We start from the raw sequence: 18,786 nt of genomic DNA, 5'->3' as shown, positions 1-18,786 counted from the left end.
CTTAAAGGTAGAGACAAACAAAGCAAGACAGACGACGAGAGGGGGGAGACAAAGGAGGGGGGGAGAGAGAGAGAGAGAAAAAAAACAGAGAGACCGACAATGACGAGAGGAGGGAGACAGAGGGAGGGGAAAGAGAGATGGAGAGGGGTTTGGGCACAGAGAGAAAGAGAGACAAAGGGAGAGAGTTAAGAACCTGTGGAGACGGCGTCTCTGGTGGCAACGGCTCCCATAAGCACCTTACCTAACCCCCACCAACAGGAGAGGTCAGTGATCTCATTCAACACAACTTGGCCACGGTACAATCCTCTGTTTCTGTGCAGGACTCCTATGGCTGAAGGGATGAGTCACTCCTCAGCTGAGGAAGATAAGAAACATGAACTACATTAATCTCCAACTACGACCAATGCCGCCGAGGTGGTCTAGACCGATAACCTTAAACCTTTGCACACCGTGGCCCTAGTTTTGATTGCTCAGCGTACCTTAAAGCCCCTTTGGAAGAAGGAAAAAAAAGAGGAGAATACTATTTTCGCTATTTAAAGCGTCTCACAGTGAATTCCGACACATTGCATTAAGCAGATGGAAGGGGAGGCTGGGAGGCCTAAAGGTAGGCTGCACAGTCCATCAGGGATCGACCGGGTACCGTTCGACTGGGGGCGGAACATCCTACCCACTACACCCGTCCACTTAACCTCCACAGTGTGAGTCAGCACTTCGACATAAGGCGTCTTCAGGCTGACTGTCCGCTGGCTGGGGTAGCAGATGGAGTCGGAATTGGCTTAATGAAATCCAGCTAGCTCAGGGGCTAGCAGCCCGAGGCTAGCTGCTAGGTCTATGGTCCTAGAGAGGCAGATAGAGAGGGGAAGGTGACAGTCGCTGGGTTTTCAAGTGTTTCCCGAACTGGGGTCTCCTGATATGCATAAGGGGGCGTGGGTGATCGCGTATAAGCTGCAGAAAGGTCTCTTGAAGGCCCTGTGTATACATACATAGAGTGCATAAGGATTCTTACCCACGACTGAACTATTCTCCAAACCACTTACTGTAGGACGAAGTTGATAGGGTTTAAATGAGGTATGTAGAAGCCATTAGAAGTTGGGATCAACACAAGAAAATGTTGAGGTTGAAAATGCATGAGATCAAAAGAGAGTGAGAAGGAGTGGATTGAAACAAGTTATTATACAAAAGGAGCCAGTGTATGAGGGAGTAAGCCAAAGGCCTTCAGGTGAAGGGCATGAGAAATATAAAGACACGAGTTACGTAACACATGAAGAAGTAAGCTGTTGATCTCTGAGTACTCACACACGGCCTCTCCTGATGCTCTCTGAGGGATCGTAAGCACACACACATATGCACATACACGTGCACACACACACGGGCAGACACATACACGCACACATGCACAAGCACGCAGACACGTGCACAAACACACACACGTGCGCACACACACACACACACACACACACACACACACACACACACACACACACACACATGCATACACATGCAGACACGTGCACAAACACACACTCACAAAAACACACACACATGCACAAACACACTCTCACACTCTGTATTAATTTAATTATGACGTCATACATATATATATATATGTATATATAATGTTCTAATTCAAAAAAATATTATAATAGAATGAATTTGACCCGGAAGTAGCAAGTAATTGAACCCAGTAATGAAATGCAATGTAAATGTAAATATAATATTAACTCATTATAATCATGTTCATTTAGATATTCATGTTATTATTTTGTTGCTATTCTGTAGTCGCACATCTCCATAAAAAGTTGTGGAAATGTGTTAATGGTTTAAAATGTAGCCAATGAAAATAAATATAAAACGAATAGGAATGGATGTGTAAAATGTTATAGCACTGCCACCTAGCGGCCTGAGTATTCAATGATTGGTAGTCTGTCAGTTACATGCTTAATGATAAAATAATGGCTATGATAAGCCCTCTATTTCAAAAAGATTAGCTCAGTTGGAATTTGGTTCGTTCAGCTTAAACGAATTAAGTTATAGTTGCGAAACTTTAACTTTAAACTTGTCAAATCAACTAATCCATACGATGGTCTGACCATATTGACATGTCAGTATGCAAAATGTATCTGCAGAAATGATTAACCATCTTCCTGCAAAGCCACCCCATCCTTAAGACAGAACCTACTGCCTGCTAAAAGGTAGAAACAACAAGAAAACTTGAGACATTACAGGTTGTTCTGGAATACATTTTGTATAAAATAAAAGAAGCTTCTCGTTTTGATTTTAAACTATTTTCTCGAAGTTTCCCACATCCACACTCCATAGCATTTTTGGTTGTGAGGCAAATTAGTTGACCGTTCATATCCCTCCCTGCTTTCCCTTATCTCACAATCGAAACCATAATTTATGATTTATTAATACAGGAAAATACGGTGGTTATACAGGCACACAATCACCAACGATAGTCCAAAAGGTCCCAACTTGTATAATCATATATATTGTATTAAGCGTTTTTCTTAATTATTATTATAATGAACATTTAGTTCAGGCGCTTAGAACCACCCACGTCACTAACAGTCGACCAAGACCCCCAAACAGGCATGAAGTGAAAGTACAGGAAGAAAGAAGTTCAGAGATATAATAACAGAAATATTTAGCCGAATACCTTTTTAATAAACGACATAATGTTTATTCCTGTCGAAGCAACTCCGCCCTCCTTTAAAGGCTTTACCCTTATATTGGTGAGTTAATATCTGCTTCATCACGGACATCCCTGGTTCACCACACAATGATTTGATCGTCATTTATTAGATTATGTATATAATCCTAACATACTACCATGAGGTATATGGTACTCAATTTGTATACAACCAACCTATCCGAAGTGCGATCCTTTAATCCACTATCACTTCTATCGCCTTTTTCTATACTGTGTCATATGTCCGCCATAATCCGAAGATTTGTTTGTTTTCAGCCAGCAATTGCTGTAGGCAATGTGGCACAGCTCGCAGTGGACCTCATCGTGTCGACGCTCAGCATGAAGCGGGTGGGCTACATGCACACGGACTGCCTGGTCCCAATGGTGGGGCCCAACCCATACGCCACATCCGCGGAGGACGCTGGGGAAATTCACACCACCGCAGAAGGTATATGTCATAACTTTTTTTATCGATCAAGATCTGTGCTGAATGTTGAATCTACTCACAAACTTCTCTCATAGTTTACACAGATGCAGAAAAAAAGCTGGCAGTCCTTCAGATCAGGTCACCCCTTATTCAGGTCAGTGTGTGTCATTATTTAATAAGATGTTTGAAATGCTGCAAATAAAACTCTGCATGACAGGTTTGTCTTGAGCTGGGGGAAAAAACTTTTGAAACTTATTTCATTGCAGTCAAGATCCAAAAAGTTCAGGAAGTTGTTGGTGTCTTGGATCAAAGCCAGTGAGTTCTCCCGGACCGTGGTGCTGTCGAGCAGCCACGCCTACCAGCGGGATGACCAGCAGCTCAAAGGGTTTGTGAAGTTCTTCCCGCATTCACTGTGGACGCTAACCTCAGTTCTCACGCATGATTGTTAGTCCAATATTGAAATGAATACATGGCATGTTATTTTTAAGAGGGGGAGAATATTCATGCATTTTTATTGGATGTTTGTGATCCATTTCTCATTAAAAGACACGCTGAGATTCAAGTGCAAGCCAGAAACCAAAGGTTAAAAGTGAAGAATATCATTAACACATATGCATCCATGTACAAAATAAATTGAATAAACAAGTAGGATAAAGAAGTCTAATAAAATGTATTTCTACCCAATCAACATAACCTAAACCTTTTTCCCATAGTTGAAGTAAGGTCTTGACATTACCGTCATTTTGCCAGTAGCCTTTCGTTGTTCTCACCCTCATGTATTCGTTGCGATCTCGTATGCCGCAGGACGCCGCTGAGGTACCTGGTCACGCCCGCCATGCGGACGGCGTCGGGCCCCGCCCTGACGGAGCTGGGCTGGATGGAGATGGAGAGGCTGTCCCCCTTCCCTGGCCTGGTGGAGGCCGTGCCACGCCTCTCCATCCCCGGGGGAGGCGTCACCAAAGGGCTCTTCACCGACGGGTACGGCTGAACAGGAATTCTGTTAAAGTTGGGAATGTGGAGGTACTAGTGTACTAAGCATGGCAACTCTACTAGCACTTTTCAGACATGAAGAAGACTCAAAGGGCTTCACATTGAAACATAGTCATACAATAAAATGAAATAAAATAGAGCCGAATCTATGATCATCAATAATCCAAAGGATAAAATGGTGAAATGGATTGGATAGTGCCTTTACATGGTGCATTTGCTGAGGAGTTTGTTGCTGTTAAAAAGGTATTTGTGGTTGCTGATGGCTTAAGAGGTTTAAGAGGTTTAACTTGGCTGAGGCAGCATTGTCAGGACTGGAGTGTGACAAAAAGTTCCTCTTATATAATTTAAGAAACAGATAAAATTGTATATGTGGAACAATTATTCCAAGAGCGTCTTTCATAGGCCTTTCTATAACCTATAGCAGGGGTCGGCAACCCTAGGCACGCGTGCCACCACTGGCACGGGGCAGCATAATCATGTGCACACAAAAATAATTAAAAAAAAACATATTTTTTATTTTTATTAAAATAATTCACAGCACAATGCGTCAGCATAATAATTACTACCGATTTTTTTTTGCACTTCATTCTGTTTTGGGAATTTCCTCCCAGTGCAAATATGTTTCAATTAGTTACAGAAAGCATTGTTCTGAAACGGGATCAATTAATAGTTTTTAAACCTATGTTGTGAGTAATAGAGGAGAAAATATTTAAAATATTGTTGCAAGTGGCTTGTATGCATCGCCTTCACATGGTTTTTGCAAAGCTGTACATGTCTTAAAGATATTGATTTGGATGGTTCCAGCATTCTCATATATTCTCGTTTTTTCACATTTCTCACAGTGCAAATATGTTTTTGAATGAGTTTCTGAAAATGGTGTTTTAAGATGGGACATATGTTATTATAATTTGTAAACCCATGTTCAAATATAACAACCAAAAAAATATTTAAAATGTTGATGTATGATTGTGGACTATATGGAAATAGTACAATTCCAGGTCTTCTGGAAATGTTTTTGGTCGCTGTGTCCTAAATCAGCTTAAATTTAATATATTGTTGCTTAAGGCACACTCATTAACGAGAAAATGTCAAACTGGCACTGCATGTTGAAAAGGTTGCTGACCCTGGCCCTGACCTATAGGGTCGGTGGGCTTTCAGTATACTCCCGGACCTGACCTCAGCGATCGGTTCATTGCATGGTGACGAATGCATAATAAATTCAGCCAGTTCCCCTGACCATATACGGTGTTGTTCAGCTGTCAGGAAGAGCTGTGCCTGGCTGTGGTGCTGGTGTTTTGCTCCGAGGGCGACAACGTCCCAGACGCCTTCACCCTAGTCAACCACCTCAACGAATGGCTCCTCCTGGTGGACAATGACGTAAGTGCGCCACTGACTGTGTTACATTTTTTTAGAATACAAACCGGCCTTTAGGGGATTCATCTGTTCATTTGACTCGGTGTTCATGCATTTAGTTAAATGTATTTTTGGAACAGTACTATGACAGACAACGGCCTTAAAAGGAAGGCATGTATAATTCTAATCTATTTTATTGTCCTTAAAATTCATTGTTTTTTTTATGTTTCTATTCTCTCGCAGAAACGAGGAGCACAGAAGTGGAAGGTTCCGGGCTCCTGGAGACTCCTGTTTGGCAGCAGTCACCCACCTTCCATTTTTTAACCCGATGGCGCTCCACGTCTTTTCTATGCTGTTGTTTTGGCTTTAATTAGATTGGTGACCCGTCAACTTAATAATGTCAGCTCGTAATGTACTCCAAAGAACAAAGGCCCTGATTGTGAACGTCCTGGACCGTCATGGCCGCGCCCCCTTGGCAGTAAGTGCCTGGCGGCTAGCCACACTGGTTTCCTGGTAGACCCACCTACCGACGAGGTCAGGCGGTTCCCGTGCAAACCGGTTGCATGCACTGTTAGACTATATGCGTAAGCCCCGGTTTCCTGTCTGCTTCTCAAGCATCATTGTGTGACAGGTTCTGTTCCGTTTTTAAAAGAGTTGTCTCATTGTCATAAATTAGGCAATATATACTTCAATGTAACCCACATGATTCGTTCAGTTTCAATAAAAGTTGCTGTTCAAATATGCAGATACAGCAATGCAGATTATATTAAGCATGCACTTTTAAGGGTAAAGACTAGAGTACACAAGAATGCTGCATAAATAAACGGGGTGTAAGAAAAGAAATTACCTTTTTTAATAAACAATATAAAAATGTCCCAAGAGTTTTTCTTCCTTACATCAGTCAGGGAGAATATTGATTGAAACAGCTTTAGCCAGCTAGGTAAAGTCTCCTAAGCGGATGGCATCTGACAATAGTAATGATTATTAGAAATGATGATCAGGGTGGTAAATTAAGAGACTTCACTCAAGTCATATAAACTAGATAAATACCAGCTTTATTTGTAGTTTTTGCTCTAGCAGAGGAAAACGTTAAGACTTTTGACAAATTAAAAACAAATAAATCAGGAAATCCGGTATCTTTTGTGTTGGATCCAAATACATCAGTCTTTTGGTTTGTTTCTTTTTTTCTTCACACGCAAAAATATTCTTTTTACAAACATTTTAAAAAGAACATTATGTACATCATGCCACTGAATTTCTCATGTAAAAGAGAGACTGCCTGCGCATGTCCCTCCTGACGTCGGTTTGAAAACTTCAAGTAATCTCTTATAAAAAATAGAAAATTTCTTCTTTTGCGTCTGAAAAAAGTTTCTCAAAAAAATACATGTGTATGAACCGTGTCGCCCCTCGGCGCATCCTGGACCGCCAACTTAAAGAGTCAATTTGGTAGATGCAAAACAAAAAAGCCCCAGCAAAATATTAAATGATAACATCACACTTCATGTGGCCCTGTTCCACAAGCAGTGCTGGGAGGGGGTGGGGGGGATGAGGGTGGGGGTGGGGGAGATTTGGGACAGCTGGTGTGGTTCGCCTTTGGACGACGGAGATACAATATGAAATGAACATGCTTTCTTGAAGAGAATGTCGAAGTGTTTGGTGTAAACAGCAGTGTGTCCAGGGGAGGGAGGGGGGGGGGTGGGGTGGAGTGACCGCGGGGGTCATTTGGGGGGGGGAGGGGGCGGAGATGACGAAGCAGGAGTGACGCAGAGAGGATGGTGATGTGTGGGAATGCTGGACAACAATGGCGGGGGAAGACTATTTTTTTGATGAGGAAGAGGAGAAAGAAGAAGGGAGGAGGTCAGAAACTGGACATGAAGCTCACCATGGGGAGGGATTGCGGGGGGGGGGGGGGGGGAGAGGGGTAGGGAGTGGGGGGTTCCAAAGAAGGCAGAGTTCGAGCAAGATGGAAGTTGCGTGGAAAAAACGAAAAAACAGATTGGGTGCTGGGGGAGGAGAGAAGGTCTGCAGGGGTTTGGGTCTAAGACGGAGGTCCCTGCCGAAGTACACGTTGCAGCCAGCGGAGAGGCGAGGTGGGGTGGCTACAGATGGGAGGCAGCTAGGTGTCACTGGTTCTTGCTCTGTTGGAAAAAAAAAAAAAAAAAATGACACCAACACAAGATCAAAAACTATTTGTCGTCGACCGAGAGACATGACGCATTAGTCCATACGGATTTCATAACACCAGAAAACGGTCAGAAGAACCCACCAGCACACAGCACGTCACGAAACTGACTGAAACTGAATCTGATCAGTCAAACCGAAGCCTTTGGATCACTTGGTCATCCAATGGTCATTGGCTCAACGGCTCACTTTTCGTGCAAAGTCAGCAGTGTTGAGGGGCCCAAAGCAACCTCCATACCTCCCCAGGAACCAAATGCATCAGGCCAAAACATTCACCATTCATATTTTGCTTTGTAAACCAAGTGGTAGGAACGGGGTGACTATAGTTGAAGAGTGCTTATTATTGGGTGAGATGGAATGCCTTCTAACATCTGATCCCTTTGCGTATTGATTCATTCCTGATGTGGGTTGTCTTCCAGGATAAAATATATACATACATCGTGATGGCAGACAGGGTCTATTGAGACCTAATCTTGTGGTTAAACTGCATATGTTTGGAACTTAAATAGAAAGAAAAGTCTAAACTTAGATGAAGAGGAAAATATAAAAGATAGGTCAGGTGTCTTTAACCTTTCTCTATCTTATCTGAGGACAAACTGACACGTTGGTTAGATTGGTTAGAAAACCCAAACTCAACCGCAGAAAGTCAGAGGCAGCAGATAAATTGACATCTTTAAACCTAATTATTTGTTTCACATTGTGCCCCTTATCAATGACTTTTAGAACACAATTTGAGCGTATTCTGCACCCAAATGGTGCCGTCAATAAAGAAAAGAAAGGAACACTTATATTTATACAAGTCTATCTAGTCTCCATCTGCCTTAATGTGTAGGCCTTCTAATCACATTAGAGGTTTTTTTGGCACTATGCGATGTCAAAGCACTTATTATAGCCACACTACATGTTTACCCCCTCAGCAGCAGTGCTCCTACAGCCCAGTCAGTGTGTCGAAGACATGCAGGGAGGAACGTAAAGGCCCCGCCTACAGAGGTTTTTCAAGCATGTGCGTTCAGGTCTGGTAAACCACAGATCAGAGTCTACTTGACACAAGCAGGGTGGCTGGAATCACCGGTCGTGCTGCTTTTGAGTCTGCATCGGTCATCGGCCGCTGTTATTCCCACGGTGTGCATGTTATAAAAAGGTGAGACAGGAGGAAATGTCTGATGAGCTAATGAGAAGGTTGGATGCTTTTTCAACTTGGCGTAAGAACACCTGTTGCTTTAACCGATGACTTCCTTCAGATCCAGAATCCTGGAAAATGTCCATTTCCTCACACGCAATCTCTTAAATCCCCCGACCCTCTGGTGTCGTTTATGAACGATGCAGGCTGTCAAACAAGTAAGAATAACCAAAACCAATCGACGACCATCTCAGCTCCCAGTGGTGCAACCCCGGGGTCGCGTTTGATTGCCAATGGGCCGCCCGCAACAGACTGGTGGCCCATGCTGAAAAACCTCCATAGAAGACACCCGGAACCAAGACAGCCAGCAGTTTCAACCAAACAAGAGAACAAACCATGCTTTGGTGCATCCTGTATACTCACACGGCCCCAAAGACCACAACAAACCCCCTGGACGCACACCAGCAAAACACACCCCACAGCAGCCAGGAACAGGAACACGCACACGCACACGCACACGCACACGCACACGCACACACGGCCCGACTTCACGTACATGTTCTGAAGGAGGCGGTTTCTTTCTAAAAGCCGCTGGTAACCTTCCTCCCTCCTGTTTTAACCACTCCGTCATCACCAGCCTCCTGCTCTTCTTCTTCTTCATGTTTGCAGCCGTCCCAGAGGGGCCGGGCGTTAGAGTGCGCCCCACTGGACGGCTCAGTCGTTGTCATGTGCAGCAAATGCAGCCCAGACTGTCCGGGAGGGAACCGTGACATCGTGTTAACCCACTGCGGCCACACACACACACACACACACTCGAAACGCTTCCTTCTTCTTGGAGGAGAGCAGGTTCCCACGTCTCAAAAACAAACAAATTAACACTTGACAGAAAACCTCTCTGGCCAGTTCTACTGGCGAGGAGGAAGCACTTTCCAATGTTCAGAAAGTGCCGGCACAGGTCTGGCTGGTCTTGATTAATTTGTTAGATAACAAGGGCAGTTTCTAAATAAATTACAATGTTGGGAAGGAATTCTTGTACTCGTGTTAGTCCTCGACATCCCTCCCCGGGAATTAATTAAAACCCCATCTAATCTGATTCAAGCGCTTTATTTTACTCTACCGTTTTGCATATGATTTGCCTAATGGTTGACTGTTACATAGAAACTTAACAGAATTGCACACACACTAGGCATGTTTTACAGTTGGAACTGTACAACTGCACTTGTGTCGTCTTCCTTCTCTTCCTTCCCTGTAACGCAAAGTCTAAACGAACAAACTCAGGAACAGAAAAACAAAGTTCTTCTTCTAAAGTACTGAAGTGGATCGAATGAGACGATGGAGGAAGTGTGCTGAATCAAATTCTCTAAGAGCTCTGGACGTTGTCCGGGTGAGCGGTGGATGAGGTCGAGCGCTCTCTGTGAGAGTACCTAGAAGAACAAGATCAATGCCTCGATCTGCTGACTGTGGGGTTCAAGCGGAGTCACGGCAGGGAAGGGATACCCGAGAGTCTCTCGGCTTCCTCAGGCGGGAAACACGGACGATGGAACGGCTCCCAAAGTGGATGGGAGAGAGGACAGGTCATATTCTAAATACCTCGAGGAGAAGTGACGTGGACGATTACCGTCTCGGATTAATTAAGTACAACTTATCAAAAGGACATCTTATCTTGAGATCCTAGAGAGCTGAGATCAGGTAGCAACACAAGGTTTATAAAAAAACCAATGAAAAGGGTGAGACATTCCAGTCTCATTAATTTCTCGTTTACCAGTCGACTGCTAAAGCATTTGGCTGTAATTTGATTATAATCAAATTAGAGCCAAAAGCCAAATGCCTGCTGAGGTTAAAAAAAACACACCCTACGGCTTGAACGTGAGACAAAGGAATGTTGCACAACACAAACTGAATCCTCAAAACAAACGACAGTGAATGAGTAACAGAGAGAGGAATCACCTCTTCCTCTTCTTCTCCGATTCGTTTGTCCTGGGTATGCTCTGCTGCTGCTGCTGCTGCTGCTGGGGCGTGCGGGCCGTCGGCGACTTGGAGAGGGAGTCCTCTCTGCGTCTCTTCCTGCACACAGACGCACACAGGAGACGCGTGAGACACACGGTGGTGCGGCCGCTACGCGACTTCATTCAATCCTTTTCACACCTAACCGCGGTGACGGGTTGTATAAACCGTCTGTGAATGACGACAGTGTGTTTTCAAAATCGATCTGACTACTGATCCTCCTCAGCCCTGCGTGAATCACCGGTCACAGAGGGGGATTCGATTTCACAGCCTTTCACAAACCCGTCGACTACAAACCAAACCACACCTCACGGCCGTTCACAAACTTTACAAAGTCTGAAGGGGTTGTGAGCAGGAGAGGGTGACCGCAGGGCTCCACCAGAAAGACAAAACGAGTACTGACGGTGTGCTGCTGCTGTCCACGTCCGCCTCCTTGCAGGGGGTCCCCGCGGGGGTCTCGTCCGACCCCCCGTCCTCGGGCTCCTCGGGCGGGGCCCGCAGGTTGCCGTTGAGCCGCGGGCCCCGGCCGGCGTCCTGGGGCTGCGGCGGGGGCGGGGAGTCGGGCGCCGGGGCCTGGTCCTCCTTGGACAGCTCTCGCCACCGCTTCTACACACAGGAAGGAAAGGGGGCGGGGGCATGAGGGACACGCCATCACATGACACTGTCCTGTGATGGCGCGAGAGGGCCGGTCCGACGGCAGGAAGCGGTACCGTTCGGGTTCCACAACGCGTTGGGGAACCTTTCTGTGTTCTTTGTGGGATTCTCTAGATGATACATGTCTGCAACTTCAAAAATGCTCTTCCACAGAATGGTTGTTTTCCAGTTCTAGTTCAAGCAGATTTGTGTTTGGAGCATGTTTGACCTCACCCCTCGCACATACTCATACGTTTATTCTAAGACCTTAAAGAGTGTTAAGGAAATGGGGGCACATTCACCAAATTTGGTTGACGGACACGAAGATCATTGTATAACTTCCCCATCAATGCACCGAAATAGCCTCTGCATGCGTGTGTGGGTATGAGTGACGCCGATGAAAACTAGACAACAAGTCATGGGGTATGCTTGCTATGCCACACGTGGCTTCTGCTCATTGGCAAAAACATAATGGAGGAATTCATCTTGCCTTCTTTTTAACACTTATATTCAACACCTGTGGGCGGTTTCGCCACTCATTCTCCTTCTACAAACCGGTCTCACAAGGGAAGCTTGAGATAAGGTTGATAATGTAAGCTCAATTCAACCCCTCGGTCCGACCCATTGAGTGTTGGGCGGTGACGTCTTCACTGCTGAAATAATACACGTCTGTCGAACACCGAATAGGTTCCGGAGCGGAGAAAGGGAAAGAATCATTCTTCAAATGATTCTTTTTTTTTTAGATAAACCAGTTCTCTCAAAAAGGAGCCGACATGTCTCATAGTCAAACATTACGAAGCCATCACCCAATAAATATATACTGTTCAAACTACTGTATTTTGAAACCACATATATAACATGCTATTAAATTAACCCATTATAAGATGAAGTTGAAGTTTAATGTCAGGAAATACCCTGTTTGGTCTTAAAAGGCCCTTACAGAAGAAGCACACAGGCCTCGGGTCGTACTCGCATGCGACCGGCGAAGAATGAGAAACAGAGACATAGAGATACAGAGATATAGAGATACGGAGATATAGAGATACAGAGTTAGAGTGTGACCCAAAAACAGAGGGCCACTGTGAGAAGGGGACCCGAGGGAGGGCAAAGGATAATGTGGTTGCTAGGGCTGTTGGGACGCCCAGTCACAAAGCGACCGGCTAAAGAACTCTCATGTCCACAGCACATACCCCTAGGCATCCTTGGAACATCATGTTTGAGGATATTCATGCTTCTTAATTAAATTAAATTAAATTAAATTTGCTACTTAATGACCTTCATCCAAATCCACTGCCAAGGCTTCGGTATGGTTCCAAGTCGACGCAACGCAATGACCACGCAGTCGCTTCGACGCAGTCGGGAACCTATTCTGGTTCTACGTCGGGTTTCCGTCGGGTTTCCGTTAGTGGACCAATCACAGCCCTTGCTAGTGCGACGCATTAACAGAAGGTGACACTTTTTGGTGAGGTGCGCGTCAGGCACTTGCGGTGGACGCCAGGACGCCATGGGTCCGTGAACCCGCTTGCGTTGCGTCAACGTCCAACCGTAACTCTACCCTAAGTGGCCTTGCGTCCAAAACATCTGAGAGGAAAACATGAAACTAGCAGGAGGGCAGGTGCGCCGGGTTACCTGGACAGAGGAGTCCCCCATGATGTACTTGGCCCCCTCCAGGACCGCCAGGTAGGAGAAGCGCAGCTGGTCGGGCGTCTGGATCAGGCCCATGCGGTACTTCCTCATGTCAAGCAGGATGCTCTTGATGTCCACCGACGACGGGTCCTTCCTCTTGTCCATCTTGGCCAGACGGTCAGAGTTATCAGGGAATCATCGCGCATTGCACTCGAGTGAAGCCCTCGCAGAGAGAACATGAGGTACATTACATTCTGTGTGAAAAATACCTCAATAGTCTACAGTGCAAGATCAAACATAAGCCCAGAATGAATGACTTGTATCCTTTCTTCAAATTATTCTCTCAAAAAGGAGCCGACATGTCTCATAGTCAGACATTACGAAGCCATCACCCGATATCAATGTATACTGTTCAAACTACTGTATTTTTTAAACCAAATATAACATTCTATTTATTAACCCATTATAAGATGAAGTTGAATGTCATGAAATAGCCTGTTTGGTCTTAAAAGGCCCTTACAGTGGAGGACGGTAACGGCAAATCGGACTCAAGAGTCCGACGGCTTTACGTGTGAGGAGGCGGGGCTTACCAGCACCAGACACGTGTCGACCAATGAAAATGTCCCTGATCGCCCGATCCCCGCGCTGCAGTGCACCACGGCAGGCCCGTGGTCCGCCCCGAGCGAGGTCGACTCCCGAACCTTGAACAGGAAGTTGAGGAAGGAGGCGGGGGAATCGGGAACCCCGAAGTCAGGCCACGTGGTGTAGTGGAAGTGGTAGATCTCCCTCTTCTCCCCAGTCTACAAGAAACATCAGAGTCAAACGCAAACCGTCCAAAGATTACTCAAACAGAAATCCAATTCTTTATATATGCTGTTTATTACAATATTGTTTTTCTTTGTCAATGACGCTTTGTTGAAAGCAGAGGTGGAGCAGGTGAAGGAAGCCTTTCCTTGCCTGCTGGGACGTGTTATGATGACTCATGCATGTAAACAACACAACCTGACCTTAACATTTAACAACGTTTAAGTGTTACGGAAAAAAGTAAATCAGTGTGACTTTACGACACTGACACACAAAGAGTGTGTGCGTGTGTGACTCACGTGTACATTCTGGAGCTGCAGCACTCGGGTTGTGTAGTAGGATTTTACGTCCTCGGACAACAAGGTGACCAGGAAGCCTGTGTCTCGGAAGGCCATGTCTTGCTCCGTGGCCGTGGGCCAGTACTGGGCACACTTCTCCTGCCGGAGCCAGAGGATGGAACAACAAGGTCACCGAGGGAGGGATTAGGGCTGGCGTCACATTAGCTGAGAGAGGACTCGTTATCTTCCTGCAATTTGAGGAAGCAACTGGAGAGACGCAGTCAGGAAAGTAGAAGGTCACTTTGTTACGTTTGCAAAAAAATAAACATAATTGTATAAAGAGGCCATGATACATTCAATCAAACAAATAATTGTGAGGAAAAGCGCTTGGAGAGCCTGGTCAACATGACAATTTACATGGATATAAAATCCGGCTTTCATCTGACACAATTTATAGTGAACTATTATTATTGACGCGGGAGCAGCTAATCTGTAGGCTTCTTACTCAGGGAGGCCTGCAGTGGTAGACATTTTTGGACGTTGGACGAGGAACCTGTGGTCCTGGACCCCTACACCCTGACCACTTGACTGGCCTCTACTCTCTACCTAATCAGATGACTACACGCCTTACCGCTCCTTTCTCCATTACTCTGTTCAGCATGATGATAGCCTTGGTCCGCTGTTCCCAGATCATCATCCAGAAGTGGCTGCAGGTGTTCTTGAGGGGGCCCTGGTAACCGGACACACACACACACACACACACACACGTTTCACAACCGCCAGGAACCACTGTCCGACAGCGGGAGAACTCCCAGTCAAACCACCTCGGCCAAGAACACATGTGAAGTGCTACCGTTACGGAGAGTAAACGGTGGTGTTTTCCAGGGACGTGTGGGTTAAGCAATAGGCAGGAGTATCGGTTACATGTAGGGCTGGGTGGTCATAGGTGCTGGATTAGGTTGGTGGTATTCCCCGTAAACGTGTTCATATCTATTTTATGACTGTCAACAGAGTCATCTAGGCTATTTTATCAGCGTTAAGGAAATCATTTGCAAAAACGGGACAGAAAATACAAAGTATTCGCCAGTCTCCCCGTAACACTATGTGAAAGTTCCACTCTGCTGGAACGCAGGTAGACTCTTCTACGTCAAGGCCAAGGGACACCTGATTGCGAGGCGTGTGTGCGCTCTGTCTGGGAAGCGGTTGACTGCGGCATCCGAGAATGGGTTAATGCGTCTTGTGACCTTCTAGTATAACGCCAAGCTGTGTGTGATGTGTGGCTATCGTGGAGCTCGTTCTTGACAGCTGTGGATTAGAATTTCCGAGAGAGGGTTGGGCTACCTGGACAACTAGTAAAATACTGCAGTATACATCGCATTTATTTTTATGTCCAAGTGAAGGTTTCTCAGTATGCCACGGTGTTTCATACACGGTCCTAAAAAAGTATCACAAATTGGCGTGGGTCTTAACACGCACTCTCACATCGAGATGTTTTTTTTTTTTTACCAGCCATCTCACAAACCATAGGGAAGTAAAAATGCGAAGCAATTGATTAAAACGAAAGAAATCGCCCAGCCCTAGTTACAGGGCAACAGAAGAAAGAGGCGATGAAAAAGGTCATAGATATGGACAGTTTGTAGTAAAAATAAAAACAAACTTGGATGCCAGCCTTATTGAGGTTGGAATCCAGCTATGTAAATGAGGCTTATCACATTTTGTACGATTTAATATGCGCTGAGGGGAAAATACAAGTCGCACAAGAATATGAAAATGTTTGCTAGCTCTACTTGACTGGAGGATATAAAGTCAGAACTCATAAAACATCCCAAACAGAAAAAAATAATAGGGATGCCTGCTCATGATCAAATTTTTGCTGAATGAGGATTAATGTGAATGCAAAGGTTATTGAGGGATCTAGACCTCTTTACACATGTCTACAGGCCACACATGACATTAAAATGGGCTAAACTAAATGTTGACAGTGGTGCTCAGGTATGATGGTATGTTAATGTTGTTATATTAAGAGGTATACACTTGACAAAGGAGATGGGGAATATTTTGTTCAGGTATGTGGAAGCCACATACCAAATAAAGGAAGTGAGAATAACCAGATATTAAATTTTCTTCATTGAAGAGTGAGCAAAGCAACACCTTTCTTTATCGTGACATGCAATGAGCTATTCATTAGGTCAGGAATAGCATAGAGCGGTTAGGGGAGGAAGTTGCTGATAAGCTTATGGATGCGACTTGGGCTAGTGTGAGTAGTTAAAAGAAGCCTGAAATATGTTTATTTTTTCATTGAAAGTTGTGAGATATGCTTAGAGCTAAATCAGGACATAATCGACAAAGTTCATCTCTGTTTTATGCTGTTCCAATTCACTTGGGCGGCAATATCTCCCACTACTAATGACTAATTCAGTACTCCCTGTGGCGCCAGACGAACAGACTTTCATAATGAATGATACATAATATAATAATGATTCATAATGACAGACACATTACCACAACTTATAATTTAGGGTTAAGCTAACCCTCTAACACCAAACAACTTGGATGGATACAAATTCAATCTAAGTTTGTTTGTTCCAAAACCACGCAACATCAAGCTATTAGAAACAACAAGTGTATTAAGACATCAGGTCTTCTTATAGCACAAAACGACCAAAAACAAAACTAAATAAAGTAAACAATGTTTCTTAAGCAAATGTTTTAAAAGTGCTATTTAACATCATCAAACCTGGCAAGTGTTCTGACAGCCCTACAGAAGTACAAATACAATGCAACAGAGAGGTGCTCTAGGCCCACGTTAGAATGTCAAAGCAAACGTGTACTTGCCTGAGTCAATATGTAACGTCTCTGGGCTTCTTCCATCACCACTAAACTGGCATTGATGTAGTCATTCTCCGTGCTCCCAAGTTTTACCCGACTGTGGTCAACTAGAATGGGAATAAGTTGAAGGTCATTTACGGAACAGCATGTAGTAAACAGACACACGTGTATGGCTCACACATAGAGTGGATATGTGGGTCCTTGTCACGGTCATGCTCACATGGGTTGACGTCTCTGTATCTGTTTCGATACCGATTTTCCGGATATTTAGCGATTTTGAAGGGGCACTCATGAGACTGATTCCTGATTTCCTGTGGACAGCAAAACATTTTATCAGACACGAATTGTGGCCAAACATTAAACGGGCAAAAAGTCTTGTTTGTATCCTTCATGTCCACGTTTAGAATCCACAAACACTCAAAACAAACACAATACAGTAAAACACGCAGGATAAGCACATCAATAAAGTATCTACATCTAACCCCTATAATAAACCTGGTTGACACTATATACTGTAGTTAAGTATGTTGAAATGTGGCAGCTACCACGCTAGCTCACTTCGCTAGATCACTTTAATGCGCGCTGGGACTTGTTAGCGACCGTCTAACTATGCTAAGCTAACACACTTACTATGTATAGGTTCTGCCACCGGCCATCGGAATCCATGTCTTCAAATTCCTGGTCCATTTCCAAAGTGACAACACCAGTCAATTGAAGTCAAAGTAACTGTTAATGCGAACGTGAAGCGATCTACCTCATTACTTTTGGTGGGAGAGCCTAAATACGTTAGCGGAGTTGCTAATGTTTGCCCGTTACCTGTGGTGTAGTTGACATCTAAATACGGGCGTTTAGTGCGCATGCGCCGACCAGGGGTCCTTCAGCAGCTGTCAAAAACTGAACATCGATGTTTCAAATGATTATAATAGCTTGTCAATAAAGATAGGGGGCGCCATTGTGAAGCAGTATCGCGGATCATAGGCGCTGTATGCGCGTACTCATCCACCATCTAGTTTGTATTTATTGGTCAGAAAAGGTGCAGCTCAACACTATTTGAATGGAACCAATGATAGTGATATTACAACAAATGCCGACCAACAACATGATAAGACAGACAAGGGAACTTGGTAACAACAAGAGAGTCCAGATGCAGGCAGGGGTCTAATATTGCACATGTAGGCCTATATCAGTTAATTCAGAAGACAGCGGTCACTTAAATATAAACTAGATACGTCATGGTCTTATTATTTTCAGGGATGAGGCATTCAAATCGGCCATAATAAACATTTAAGTGGTATTTTACATTGAATGAAAGCTTTTCTATCTTTGGGCAGGTGCATTAAAACAACATTATAATCTTCAATTAAACGGTCTTCTCCTTGCATCGTTTTATCTACATTTAGCTGTGTTTCATAGAGACAGCGTTGAGAATATTTCCCATTGGCAATATGACGCCACTTAAACATTTACATGTTTAACAAGTCTAACAATGTCCTATTTAGATGTGATCACTCAGTTTAGCGCCTTACGTTACTAATTATGGTTTCTGCAGATATAGTTTATATAACTACTAACTTCAACAATACCAACACCGGGCCCCACAAATAACCATAATCAAACAACACAATTCAAATTAAACCACTTACCTAAATCTCCCCTAAAATTCAAAAGTTACCATATGGTGGCCCTGATAATCGTCCAGCCTATCTACCAATCGATACACCGGGAGAGAGGAACAAGGGACAAGAACAAGTTCGTCATAGGAGCGGAAGTGACACATCTTGTTCTTTCCTTCAAAACAAAACAACCCACGTTGAAACAGCGCAGCCCATTGGTCGAGCACGCGAGCATT

The 18,786-nt window shown here is 44.5% G+C and overlaps 2 protein-coding genes across 4 annotated transcripts; one reads left to right on the top strand and one right to left on the bottom strand.

Annotated features, from left to right (window-relative positions):
* Window positions 1-2,566: 2,566 nt before the first annotated feature.
* Window positions 2,567-6,336, top strand: psmg2 (proteasome (prosome, macropain) assembly chaperone 2). Its single transcript, XM_030346303.1, has 7 exons — window positions 2,567-2,735; window positions 2,969-3,140; window positions 3,215-3,273; window positions 3,386-3,504; window positions 3,924-4,097; window positions 5,366-5,486; window positions 5,706-6,336. Exons 1-7 carry the CDS (start codon window positions 2,679-2,681, stop codon window positions 5,784-5,786), a joined length of 783 nt encoding a protein of 260 aa, XP_030202163.1. The 5' UTR covers window positions 2,567-2,678; the 3' UTR covers window positions 5,787-6,336.
* A 160-nt stretch (window positions 6,337-6,496) lies between these two features.
* ptpn2b (protein tyrosine phosphatase non-receptor type 2b) lies at window positions 6,497-18,698 on the bottom strand. Of its 3 annotated transcripts, XM_030346298.1 has the most exons (12): window positions 18,581-18,698; window positions 17,754-17,831; window positions 17,568-17,615; window positions 17,158-17,248; window positions 16,944-17,044; window positions 14,740-14,838; window positions 14,130-14,267; window positions 13,617-13,826; window positions 13,030-13,191; window positions 11,171-11,373; window positions 10,711-10,827; window positions 6,497-7,600 (listed from the first exon to the last, which is right to left on the bottom strand). In XM_030346298.1, exons 2-12 carry the CDS (start codon window positions 17,769-17,771, stop codon window positions 7,579-7,581), a joined length of 1,209 nt encoding a protein of 402 aa, XP_030202158.1. In that variant the 5' UTR covers window positions 17,772-17,831; window positions 18,581-18,698; the 3' UTR covers window positions 6,497-7,578. The 3 variants fall into 3 exon arrangements, with proteins under 3 accessions (XP_030202158.1, XP_030202160.1, XP_030202159.1); XM_030346300.1 differs by lacking the exon at window positions 17,754-17,831 and having other exon boundaries at window positions 18,581-18,661; XM_030346299.1 differs by lacking the exon at window positions 18,581-18,698 and having other exon boundaries at window positions 17,568-18,541.
* Between the last annotated feature and the right edge of the window lie 88 nt (window positions 18,699-18,786).

The sequence above is a fragment of the Gadus morhua genome, chromosome 22, assembly GCF_902167405.1.
Source record: "Gadus morhua chromosome 22, gadMor3.0, whole genome shotgun sequence".
In the NCBI taxonomy this organism is placed as follows: Eukaryota; Metazoa; Chordata; class Actinopteri; order Gadiformes; family Gadidae; genus Gadus; species Gadus morhua.
Note: the sequence above shows the minus strand (reverse complement) of the source record. Positions and strands in the feature narration are given on the sequence as shown.

Coding starts and splice junctions, on each gene's coding strand:
- psmg2 (XM_030346303.1), top strand. CDS start 2,679: ATGTTTATTCCTGTCGAAGCAACTCCGCCCTCCTTTAAAGGCTTTACC. Junction 3,505..3,923: donor GATGACCAGCAGCTCAAAGG/GTTTGTGAAGTT, acceptor CGTATGCCGCAG/GACGCCGCTGAGGTACCTGG. Junction 4,098..5,365: donor AAAGGGCTCTTCACCGACGG/GTACGGCTGAAC, acceptor GGTGTTGTTCAG/CTGTCAGGAAGAGCTGTGCC.
- ptpn2b (XM_030346298.1), bottom strand. Junction 13,192..13,616: donor TCGACACGTGTCTGGTGCTG/GTAAGCCCCGCC, acceptor CGTCTGGCCAAG/ATGGACAAGAGGAAGGACCC. Junction 11,374..13,029: donor TGGGGGACTCCTCTGTCCAG/GTAACCCGGCGC, acceptor TCCTGTGTGTAG/AAGCGGTGGCGAGAGCTGTC.